Source organism: Ursus maritimus, unplaced genomic scaffold (genome assembly GCF_017311325.1).
Source record: "Ursus maritimus isolate PB19 unplaced genomic scaffold, ASM1731132v1 scaffold_35, whole genome shotgun sequence".
In the NCBI taxonomy this organism is placed as follows: domain Eukaryota; kingdom Metazoa; phylum Chordata; class Mammalia; order Carnivora; family Ursidae; genus Ursus; species Ursus maritimus.
The window spans coordinates 8,840,622-8,853,455 of record NW_024426119.1 but is presented as its reverse complement, the minus strand read 5'-3'; the positions used below and the strand labels follow the sequence as shown (position 1 = coordinate 8,853,455).

The 12,834-nt window shown below is 37.2% G+C and overlaps 1 protein-coding gene across 2 annotated transcripts in view; it reads right to left on the bottom strand.

The window, feature by feature from the left end:
- SNAP23 (synaptosome associated protein 23) overlaps positions 1–12,834 on the bottom strand; it is a 33,793-nt gene that overhangs the window by 10,984 nt on the left and 9,975 nt on the right. For both annotated transcript variants that reach the window (XM_008702190.2, XM_008702192.2), the window contains exons 2-5: positions 5,147–5,250; positions 4,563–4,604; positions 4,101–4,149; positions 3,252–3,369 (exon numbers count right to left, since the gene is read on the bottom strand). In XM_008702190.2, coding sequence (XP_008700412.1) covers positions 3,252–3,369; positions 4,101–4,149; positions 4,563–4,604; positions 5,147–5,203 — 266 coding nt within the window. In that variant the 5' untranslated portion in view covers positions 5,204–5,250. The remainder of the gene's footprint in view (positions 1–3,251; positions 3,370–4,100; positions 4,150–4,562; positions 4,605–5,146; positions 5,251–12,834) is intronic.

The following is a 12,834-nucleotide window of genomic DNA, read 5'->3' as shown; positions in this document are numbered from 1 at the left end:
TAAAAATCATCATTCCATTCCGGTAAAAAAAAAAAAATAAAAAAAAAATAAAGTTTAAATTGGGTGTTATACGCAACTAATGAATCGTTGAACACTGTATCAAAAACTAATGTTGTACTATACAGTGACTAACGGAACATAATAAAAAATTAATTAATTAAAAGAAAAGTTTAATCCTGGTAGTCTGTTTAAATTCTGGTAGTCCTTTAAAAAGAATTAGCTAGAGTTAAAATTCTCTTCTAATAGAGGGTTCTGTTAAGTAAAGCTATTTCCACATCTGTTTCATTTGCTGACCTGGCTTCAATGAATACTACCAAACAAAAAAAATCTCAAAGAACACATCTATTCAAGACATTTTCTATATAGCAATACATCTAACGACAGCAACAACAAAAAGGTTCATTCTTTTCCTGCCAAAGTCAAGCAATGTAGCTATATAGTTAGAAGCTGAGACTCTGCCTGGTTTTGAATCTCAGCTCTCCCATTTCTGGTGTAACATCTTTGTGCCTCTATTTCCCCATGTGTAAAATGGTGATAAGAAGAAGTCTATCTCATATTAAGATTACTGTTAGGATTAAATTTAAAGCGCTCAGAATAATAAGAGCCTAAATTAACATACAGGCCCACGAATCTCATCCAAACCCTTGGATGTGAGACATTTTGAGCAGTACCACATAATCAATAAATACATGAATATTTCTGTAGTGAAACTAACATTTACACTACGTGGGATAAAGATTATAAAGTTTCAGTTCATGTTATGTTTTATGGCCTAATTAATGAGTTGTGGCATACTTTGGGGGAAAAAAACCCAAACCTAAATCCTTGGTTTTCAGAGTTTTTCAGATTTCTAAGTGGCAGATAAGAGACTGTGGACCTGGGTTTTTATCAGTACGAGAATTAATACTAGCCTTATATGAGCCTGCATCTGCCTTCGAGAAGCTCATGTTATGGCTATTTATACAATAAGCCTAACTAAAACCCGGATTAGCAGATAAAATTAGAAAGATTAAGACACTGGCAGGAATAATAGTAGACAGAGCTGAAGACAAGGTTACCACAGAGGCCAAAAAGTCAATGTTATAAAGAAGACATAGACGCAAGGAAGGCAATTAAAATCTGACATCTTTAAACTGGAGTATCACTCTCTTCTCTTCAGGGAACAACTGTTCTCTTACAGGAGCCCCTTGATTCCGTCTACTAAGTACTGCATTCTCCGGACCTACTGAGAAAGGGTTCTGCTGAGGTGAGAGGCTGCAAATTGCCTCAGGACCATACTCTACCTTCTCTCTCACCAGTGTCCTAGAAAATCCTGTCTACGCTTGGCTGGGATATACAAAGTGAAATAGTAATACTTACTAATAATTAATACTTCTGTAGTTCCATTTCCCACTTTCTAAGATATTAGACCATCTTAGGATTCACTGCTTTTCCTGTTTATCAACCCCCGACTCAGCTGATTTTGCTCTATGTTCTAGGGAGGATGACTTCTGCCTTGCTCTTCTCCTAATATGTGATCTCAGGGAAATTAATTTGATTTTTCTCTTCTGCACTTTCAAAAGGGTACATAGAACACAGGAAAAAAGCACAAGTTTGCAAAATATAGTTAAGAGTTTAGATAAAAAATCTGTGCATTTCTAACTTGTTTGCTTAAGGTAATCTGTTAAGCCCTGATTGACAAGTCATATTTAAATATGCACTTTTAGAGAGTTAACCAAGGTCTAAACAGGCCAACAGATTTGTTTTAGAATAGAAAGCCAGTGGACAACACTAGGAAGAATACTGTCAAGTTTTAACTTGTTATGCTCAAAACAAACACTAAAGTTGACCAATAAGCAACTTAATTCTATTTTCTCTTGTAGAGATGGCACAGAGAATGCTGTCACCTGAAAACACCTATCTAAAAGTATGACAATATAACAAAAGTTACCCCATGCCTAACTCCTTGAGAAGTAAAAATGCTGAGAGTATGTAAACCTTTGTAACCCACTCTTGGTTTATCATACCAGCTGAGACAACTAGATGAAGTACTAATTTATGAAGCTCTTCTCAAATGAATGCTCTCAGCAGTAAGGATGGTCATTTGATCTCCAGACGTTGTCACTTCAACTACGGGGAAAGTTCAAAGTTGTTGTTTTGTTAATAACAGACAGAAGGGAAGATAATGGTTAACTGCCTCAGCTCAAACCTCCTCTTCGTTGAAATAAAATATTTGTTAACAGCATGGAGTTTGGTTTACCGAAGAGTAAGGGAATTAAAATATTCATAACAGAGTCACCAAAAAGAATGAATCTCTTTCTGTCAGTCATAATCTTATACACTATACACACAAAGTTTGAGGACTTTTCATCTCCTAGTTTATCAGAAACTTCAAATTTTCAGAGACTTCTTTGATTCTCCCTTCTTTGTGTCTGACTTACGGTCAATTGCTTTAAAATAAATTCCTTTGACTTATACTTTTTTCCTCTAATCTCAATAATAAGGCCTCACCTCACAGGCCTAGATTACAAAAGGTTCCTAACTAGTGTAATTACATACTCCATTCCAATCCATCTACCCCTTAGTCTGCCTACTTATGTCTTGTTTTTCACTTCTCATCTATATGAATCAAGCAGCTCAGTTAAGTCAAGCTCCTTTATAACTTGTTTACATTAGGAAATGCCCCCCTAGTTCTTCCACATCTATTCAAATCCTTCTAATCACTGAGTTCAACGCAAGTCCTCTTTCTCCTGTAATATTCTTCCAAACCAAATTTTATCAATTCTGTTCCCTTACCCTCAGCTGACATATGCTCTAGCACTAGACTTATATATTTTCTACTTGTTTGCTATTCTTCCTCATACATCCAACCACATGGTAGGTCTTTTGAAGATAGGATCCAAGTCCTTTACTCCCTTGGACAGTCCTCATGTGCCTGCCGCAGAATATGTATTTTGTTAATATTCTGTGTTTGAAAGGAAAAGACACTAATTCTATCCTGCTCTGTATTATCCAGATGTATATTTCTTATATTTCATATACTATTAAAAAATGAAATTGGAACTTGATCCAAGGACGGACTAAATTTAAGCCATGGTTTTGGTGAACATGCCCATTTACATGAAAAGCTTGATCTGCTGAAGGAAAAACAGCTTAAATTTATCTAACACAGTTCCTTATTCAGGCCCAGTCACACTTCTGACCTTCCTGGAGGGTGGGAGGAGGGGATGTTCTCACCTTAATTTTAAAAAGGTCTTGATTTCTCAACTCACCTATTACATGGGCAGACACAAAGGCCACAGCACTTGTTGAGTTCCGTTAAAGTCTTCTCTGCCTCTCTCATGTCTTTATTTATTTGGTCCATGCCTTCTTCTATGCGGTTTAGTTGTTCTAAGAATAAGTTGTGGAAGTGACATCTTGTGTTACAGTCACAGTGCCAACGAGAAGACACTATTCTTATGGAACAGCAAACTTCGACTCTGAACCCACCAGTAACCCATCCCAGTAACTGTATCAGTGCCAGAAGGTACTACATACTGTCCAACTGAAAACAATCTTTCACAACCTGATCCTGAGGGACCTGGCTTCTTATTGTGGGAAGATTCATTCTAAAAAAAGTTATATAATAGGAGCATGTGAGAGTTTATTTAGAGATCACCCTTGAGCCCAAATTAAGTGTACTTTGACCACACTGGATCCCCAGCATTTCTCTGTCTGAATAAGTTCAAAACTTGAAGGCTATCATAAGTCTAATAAAATCTAGGCCAGATTGCTCAGGGCCAACTCAAATGGAGCTCACTTGAATCTAAACCCGTTTAACGACTTAACTTGATTTCTGAAAATAATGCTAGAGTATCATAGTACCTAATGTACATACGACAAATACACGCAGTAAGTCCTGTTACCTGACAAACACTTGGCATATAATTGGCCATTGTTGCTCCCACCTCAAGTAGGCAATGAACATGATATAATTCAAATCAGAAAAAAGAAGTAAATGTATACTCTTATCCTACATAGGGAAGGTACTCCCAAGGCTTAATTTTAGACATGGCTGATTTGGAAGGGCTTTCTGGCATCCTAAATCAAATCAAGAGTTTCTGCCAATGACTGCGACTCACCCCCTTGTTCATCCAGCATAGTGATAGTCTTGATTCCTGCATCCTGAGACTAAAAGAAGAGAAAAAAGTTGCTAACACTACAAAACAAACAAAAGCAACAGAAACAAAGGCTATAAGGCCTAATAGCAAGAGAGAATCATTTAGAAACATTAAGTTCTCAGAGGATTAGAGTTACCGAGAAAACTAATATTCCAAAGCAACAAAGTTTAACATATTAACCCCGCCATATAATTAAGTCACAAATTCATGGTGAATTGATCTTCCCTGTCATATTCTAATAGGGTCAATGGGAAAAACACAAAAGGCCCATCAGTGATGGTTTGGCAAGTTCAGCAACTCCTAGTTTCAAATAATAAAGCTTACTGATACCATATACTTCTGACTCTTAACACAAATTCCAGCTTGTGCTATCAAGATCCCTCTTATACAATTTTTGTACTTAATGATTAAACACTGTCTTACCTCAAGGGCTAAACCGAGGATTCTCCTTGTACTCTCCAGAGACTAGGGAAAAACACAGGCTTTTAGTATTCTAAAATATGTAGCAAAAAAAAAAAAAAAAAATCTGATCACATAGTCATGATGCTACTCTATTTTCAAATATTGCCAGCCCAGTCATCTCTCCCCCTTTTAAAACAAAAACAAACAAAAAAAGAAAGTTGATCACTGTAATTTTAGCTCTTTTCTTCCTACCGGTTACTCCTTAAGAGAAAATTTGGAGGGTAAAGTTAATGGCATGTATAAAAGTTTAATGTAAGCAGAAATCTAGGTATATTACACAGATGTTTCCAATTCCTCAAATCTAGAGTATCTTTGTTGTAAGTAACTGTTAAACAATGACAAAAAAAAAATCATACAAGCTGCTTTCACTTATTTAGTTTTTGGTGAGCTGAAAAACTAAGGGGCCAGCAATGGCACTCTGAGGCAAATGCATTCTTGGACATAAAGGGACAGGGAGGAGGCCAAAATGGACTTCTAAGAAGGTCCTCTCATCCTTCCACTGTGAAAACTGAAAGAGAATTACTTATTCCAAGTAAAATGTTTACCTCATCAGTAACCTGGTGGGCTCTCAGCTGAATTTCTTCTGATGACAGATTATCCATGATGAATTACAACTTTTGGTAAGCACAGAAAGTGAAATGTGGATATTCTGTAAGAATAAAGATACAAAAGGGTTTGTTTGAACAAAAAGTGTAGATTTATGGAATTCAGGATACTTATCCGGAAAACAGGATAAAAAAGTCTATCTAGGGGCGCCTGGGTGGCACAGCGGTTAAGCGTCTGCCTTCGGCTCAGGGCGTGATCCCGGCGTTCTGGGATCGAGCCCCACATCAGGCTCCTCCGCTATGAGCCTGCTTCTTCCTCTCCTACTCCCCCTGCTTGTTTTCCCTCTCTCGCTGGCTGTCTCTATCTCTGTCGAATAAATAAACAAAATCTTAAAAAAAAAAAAAAAAAGCCCATCTATATCTTTAGCTAGCTAACTAGCTAGCTATCACAGGTGAAGGAATTAAGGCCAAGAAAGGATAATGCAAGGGTTAAATGCTAGTTAGTACTAGAGGTGAACCTGAAGCTCAGGTTTCATGACTTCTAGTGAAGTGGTTGTTTCAAAGAGAAAGCGGTCTACTTTGAGAAGCACAAACTAGAAGACAAGCTTTAAGAGATTATTTAAATTAATTCTTGATTGTACAATGCTATTCATACATTATTTGAACACAGAAAAGGAATAAGGTGAAGAGGTCTAAGTTAGGTAGTATCCCATTAATAAAGTAAAAAAATTCCAAGTCGTGTGCCTGAAGAACACAGGGAACATTCCAGACACATGCCAGTTGTCCAGGCTACTCATTGGAGAAAATGAAGTATTTCCATTCTTAACGAGAAAAGGGTAATGTTGACACTGAACTCAGAAAAAACCTGATATTCTTCATAGCGGATTTTCCCTTTCCAATTACCATAGTGTTTGCTGTTTTAGTGAAGTCCCTAAGAAACTATATAATTCTCCTATACATAGTAATTCAGTAACTCATAGCTCAGAGAAGATTCACAGACATTCGGACTAAAACACAACACGTTTAGAAGGTGTTATTCAGTACTACCATTGTGTATTCCTCTTTGAAAAGTCATTTGGAGTAATAAGTACTGTGTAACATTTTAGGTTGCTTTCTTTTCATAACATTTGCTAGCTTTGTATTACTTTTTTTTTGGTATTACATTTTTAAAAACTAATTTTACCAAAGTTCTTTGTCAATGACACAGATAAAGCCTGGTTTACATTCCGAATTTACCCTCAGGGAACATTTGGCAATGACTGTCACGAGTTTGAGGGGGATGGGTAGTGTTACTGGCATCTACTAGGTAAGGGTAAGGGATGCTGCTAAAAGTACTAGAATTATCCTCAGGACAGCCCTTCACAACAAAGGACTATCTGGCCCCAAATGTCAAAGTGCTGAGGTTGAGAAATTCCGCCATGGAATAAACCCACTGACCAGCAGGGAACCTAGTTAACCAGGAATGTACTAGACTAAACCCTTGGAAGGCAGAGATTTTGTTATATCTTTTTATCTCTAACACCTAATACGATCTGACAGTTGGTACACCAGCAAATGTGTGCTGAATTAACAAATAAGTAGAAAAATAAGGTGTACTGTCAAAATATTTAAGTGGTCTTAGAAACAAAGCTACATGTACCAGTAGCAAAAAGCCTGCAAATATCCACCAAAAACACAAAGCAAAAATTGCCATTACATATATATAACCTGGAATGGCCTGCTGGTCACACACAAATCTTTTTAGTCGCATCCATAGCTAACCATCACTTTAATAGAGTCATCATTGATAAAGCAAAAAGCAACAATATTAGATTCTCAGTACAAAAAGGCATTGCATTTGGAGGTCTGTTTATTAACTTTACTGTCACGGGTAACTGTTTTAGGTTTAATTACGATTTTGAACATTGATTAAAGTTATTAATGCTCATGAAGAAAATTATTATTAATTACCATTACTAATAATAAAAAGTATTACTACAAAAAGTTGCAAATTTAATTTCATATCTTGCTTGCCATTGTAGGACTCTGGCTCTGGCAAAAGGTTCATATACTAAGATATAAAATCAAGATATAAAGGTCTTTCTTGAATTAAGAACTGATCATTCATTAGATAGAAGCATAAATAGAACTACATGCTTTATCACTTGGCCAATCCTTTGAGCCATTAGATTTGTCATAGATCTGTTCATGCTACAGTTTTTCTTGTTAATCTTTCATAGTTACTTGTTTTTGGAACCTCTCACCTCTCACCTCTCACCTCCAGATTTCTTTCCGTAATACTCCAGATAACGTTATGCTTCTCCATTACTTTCAGAGCCCCAACAAGATACTTTTCAAAGCCTGCCCTTCCCAGCATGCTCTAGTTGTCTATACCTCCTCAATGCCCAACAGAGCAGAAAGTGGTGAGAAGAGTTAATACATGCTAATCAAGTAATGTCTGGAAGTGGCACCCTTAGTCAGGTTTTCCAATATGGTATCCTCTGCATAGGAAGACATTTTGAGCATAAGGATGCCCAGATCTCTCAAATTGTATAATTGTATCATTCTACTCCTGGACCTGATTCCTGCCAAGTACAAGTCAGTATTTGCTATCTTTCCATCCTAGTGGAAATGAGCAAAAACTCCTCATAAGTTCAAACAGAAGCTTGAATATAAAACTGACCCCAAGAAGATTCCAAGAGTCCTACCTTCTAACGATAAGAAAGAAAGAAAGAAAGAAAGAAAGAAAGAAAGAAAGAAAGAAAGAAAGAAAGAAAGAAAGAGTGAGTTGGGAGGTGGATATGAAGAATCAGCCCTGGCATGGCCATGGGCTCATTTTGAGGGATATACCCATTGGTGAACTCGAAGTGCTGCCTAGTACTTCCTTTTTTCTCTCCTGAGTAGATGGCACACAAGACAAGAAACAGACTTAACGTTCTCACATGTCTGACAAGCTGACATCAGGACACAGCTGCCTAAGACCTCTGCTTTGGATTCTTGAGGGTGTTGAACACATGGTTACAATAAATGGGAGTAAGAGAGGCAAAGCAGAATTGTAAGGGGGAAGGACAAAGCAACAATACTCCCGAGGCTCTTATTAGCCTTTACAAAACTGCTCAGAAGTGTCAGGCAGGGTGCAACCCAGAATTAACTATATAGCTTTACTCATATTTATTACTATCTCCAGAAGCTTTCCATCCAGAATGTTGTAGTAAAGAGAATTAGAGGTGGGAGAGGGGAAGGGAAACAAAACATCATTTGACACAAATACCCCATTAAACTTACTGTTCTTAGATATAACCTAATAGATTAAATATCTGTGTCATTTCTTCAATGCTCGCAGAACCTAATATACCATGCTAATTGTGAGAATAGTATATGCTCCCTTTGAGAGGTAACTGCAAGATTTTCCCCAATGCTTTTATAACATATCTCCCTTACTATGGTTCATTTGGGCTTTCTAGAAGACTCCTAGTTTACCTTAATTTCTTTTTATAAACTTTGGGGGGAGTGGGGAAGAAGAAATATTCACTGAGTACCTACTAAGTGTCAGATACCCTACTAAGTACTTATATATATCATTATCTTTATTATACCAATTTATAGATGGGGAAACTAAGGCTCAAGTAAGTAATTTGCCCAAGGTGACTGAGTCAGTAAAGGGCAGATTTATTACTCAAGTCTGGATACTCTGAAACCAAAGATAGCTCATGGTCTACTCTTACTGTTGGATGTATCTTCCCTTAACAAATATCAGATGATATGAGAACTGTTGAATATCGGAAAATAGACTAAGCACCCTACCTGACAAGCTCATTTCCAAAGTTTAAGATGCCTTTTTTTTTTTAAGATTTATTTATTTATTTGTGGGAGAGGGGCAGAGGGGGAGAGAGAGAGAGAATCTCAAGCAGACTCCCTGATGAGCTTGCAGCCGGATGTGGGGCTCAATCTCACAACCCTGAGTTCATGACCAGAGCTGAAATCAAGAGTCATATGCTTAACCAACTGAGCCACCCAGGTGCCCTGAAGATGCCTTCTATAATAAAACCATAAAAACTCTTTAAAAGATTCAAAGACATCTAAATAAGGAAGAACTGGGGCACCTGGCTGGCTCAGTTAGTAGAGCAATGGACTCTAGATCTCAGGGTTGTGAGTTCAAGCCCCACATTGGGTGTAGAGATTACTTAAAAATAAAATCTTAAAAATTAAAGGAAGAACAACAAAGACAAGAGTAATCATGGTTTTCAGCTGTTTTACTTTTTTCTCAGCTGTTTTAAAGTAATTTAGAATCTGAAATTATTTAGGGGCACCTGGCTGGCTCAGTCCATAGAGCATGTGACTCTTGATCTTGGGGTTGTGAGTTCAAGCCCCACGCTGGGTGTAGAGATTACTTAAATAAATTCTTAAAAAATATAAAAAGAAATTGCTTTCCTAAGCAACTAAGCAAAAAAAAAAAAAAAAGTATCTTGTAGAATCTCAAATTATCTAAATTTAGAAAATGAAACTAATACTACTGGGAAGAAGGAATACAAAGAAAAAGGTCTTAGAACTGAATTAACAGGAGACCCGTGTCCTCACTGATAAAAATGGAGAGATACGTTAGGAAGTTATAAAAGAAACAGCACTTTAAATCACCATAAATACCAGTCTCCTGCCTAGACCAATATAGGAGTGATTTTATTAAATAATTCATTTTATACCGGAAAGCAAAGATTTTACATTAAAATATTCTACTAAGTTAGCTTCATGACTTATTCTTTCTCTTAAAATTAATCCTAATGTAAGTTGCTCTACAAGTTACACCCAAACAGCGTATTACTGTAGGATAAAAATTTGTGATTCACTTTGGTATATTTTGATCAGACTCTCATGGTAATCAGTGTATTGACAGCAAGTGCAAATTTCTGTTCACAGCAGGCTAGCATGGTGGTGAATAGCAAGAACTCCAGCATTCAAATTCTGACCGCAAAATATATTGGTTGTATGACCTCAGGCAAATTAGCTAAACCCACTAAGACTCAGTTTCTACATTTGTAAAATAGAAATAACAGGCCCTTTTGGTGAGGATTAAAAAAAGATGATCCATCAAAGTGCTTATTATTAGTGCCTAATACATGGCCAATATTCAAGTGTCAGCCATTATTTTAATATTATTAGGGAAGCAGAAGTATTACTTTAATATTATTAGGCAAAAGAAAAGCAAAACAACAAAGTATAAGTGACATTAAAGTAAATGCTACCAAATACTAATTGTTCCATTGGTAAGGCTAAATTTATATTTATTTATTTTTAAGATTTTATTTATTTATTTGACAGAGATAGAGACAGCCAGCGAGAGAGGGAACACAAGCAGGGGGAGTGGGAGAGAGAGGAAGAAGCAGGCTCATAGCGGAAGAGCCTGATGTGGGGCTCGATCCCAGAACACCGGGATCACGCCCTGAGCCGAAGGCAGACGCTCAACGACTGAGCCACCCAGGCGCCCCTAAATTTAAATATTAAAGTTGATAATACTGTATGAGCTATACATCTGAACTATTTTCGTGCCAGCCATGAGTCTGCACATGTCAAGACAGATATTAAACAGGTTTAAATTAAACTAAGTTCCCGGTTGACAGGTACTTATCTAGACAAATATGTATATAGCTTTGCATGTCTAAAAAACTAGACTGCCTAAAACGTTTTTTTTTTTTTCCTGGCTAAGGCTTAGCAAACACAAAACCACACAAAATGGCAAAGGTCAGTATATGAAGTGAACAAAGTAAGACTTAAAAATAATCAAATACTTGCTATAAAAAATATGGGTAGAAAAAAAGTCTAGAACGGAATCATTAAAATATAACCAATAGCTATGTTGATAGAATTAAGGGTGATTCTTCTTCTTTTCCCAATTTATCAAACAGTTTGCAATGTAGTTATACTACTTTTAAAATTCATATTTATTTTCATCATAAAATATTGATAGCTTAGGGGTGCCTGGGTGGCTCAGTCAGTTAAGTGTCTGCCTTTGGCTCTGGTCATGATCCCAGGCTCCTGGGATTGAGCCCCGAATCCCTGCTCAGCAGGGAGTCAGCTTCTCTCTCTCTCCCTGCCCACCCCTCATTTTTGCTCCCCGCCAACTCGTGCTCCCTCTTGCTTCCTCGCTCTCACTCCCTCTTAAATAAATAAATAAATAAATAAATAAATAAATAAATAAAATCTTTAAAAAATATGATAGCTTACAACAACCAAGAAAGCAGATTTTTTAAGACTGGAGGAAAAAAACAAGGAATTAATTTTAGACCCCATTTCACAAGCATAATTATGAATTCTTAGCCTCTCTTGGACATCTTCTGTTAGCACATATTCATGGTAAATATAGGTTTGTAGAAACATTTTCATTCATTAACAGATGATCACCATTCCAAATCACAAAGGTATGGAAATAGTACAGAACAATTTGTCCTAGACGTTCTGCTAATAGATGGTTAGAGCAAAGGCCCTTGCGAAAGTTGGCTGGAACCATATTTCATTCACATTAGGTGGCAGAAATGGGTTCTAATGAGTTCTGAGTAAGTTCTTAGTACTTTCATGGCAAAATATTAAGAAGTGGATAAAAGAAGGTGCCACAAAGAAGCAGAGAACTTAGCCGGAATAGAGAATTTACAACTCCCTGGAATACAACCAATCTCCTGTCACGGCCCCCCATCTTCAGCGTATTCTCTTTCTCTAACCTTCCTACCAATAATCAACCTCCTCAGAGATTCAAAGAAAAGGTATAAAATTAGAAGCCATTTGTAACCTGCAGGATATGCTTTAAAATAATTCAGAGGTGGGTAAATGGGTAGGAGTACAGAGGAAACAGGACTGGCCATGACTGTTGAAGATGGTGCATAACACAGGAAAGTGTCATCATGCTACTTTCTCAACTTTTTATTATGAAAGTATTCAACACATACAAAAGTTCTTTAAAATGGCAACTAACTTTTTATAGTTGTTTACTCACCATTTTGTAAGTCTAGATTGTGAGTAAGGGATTGAGAAGAATCACAGTAACAACTACAAGTTAATACTTAAAAAGCACTATACGTGCAAGGCACTATTTTTTTAAAGATTTTTTTTTTGAGAGAGTGTGTGTATGGGGCAGGGTGGGGCGGGGGCAGAGGGAGATGGAGAGAGAGAATCTTAAGCAGGCTCCACACCCAGCAGAGTCCAAAGCAAGGCTCAATCTCACAACCCTGGTATCATGACCTGACCCAAAATCAAGAGTCGGACGCTTAAGCAACTGAGCCACCCGGGTGCCCCCATACAAGACACTATTCTAAGAAACTGAAAAAAGAAATACACACACATTCATTTAATCCTTAAAACACTCTCTTCATCCATCCAGCAGCTATAACAAAAAAACACAGACTTGGTAGTTTATGAACAACAGAAATATATTTGTCACAGTTCTGGAGGCAAAAGTCTGAGCTCAAGGTACTAGCACTGTCACTTTCTCATCAGGGCCCTCTTTCTGGTGCAAAACTGATGCCTTATGTGGTGGAAGGGGCTAAGGAGTCTTCTGGAGCCTCTGTTATAAGGCACTAATCCCATCCATGAGGACTCCACCTTCATGGCTTAAGCCCCTCCCAAAGGTCCCACCTAATAATACCATCACACCAAGAATTAGGATTTCAACATAGGAATTTTGGTAGGAAGACACAAACATTCAGACCATTGCAAGCACTATT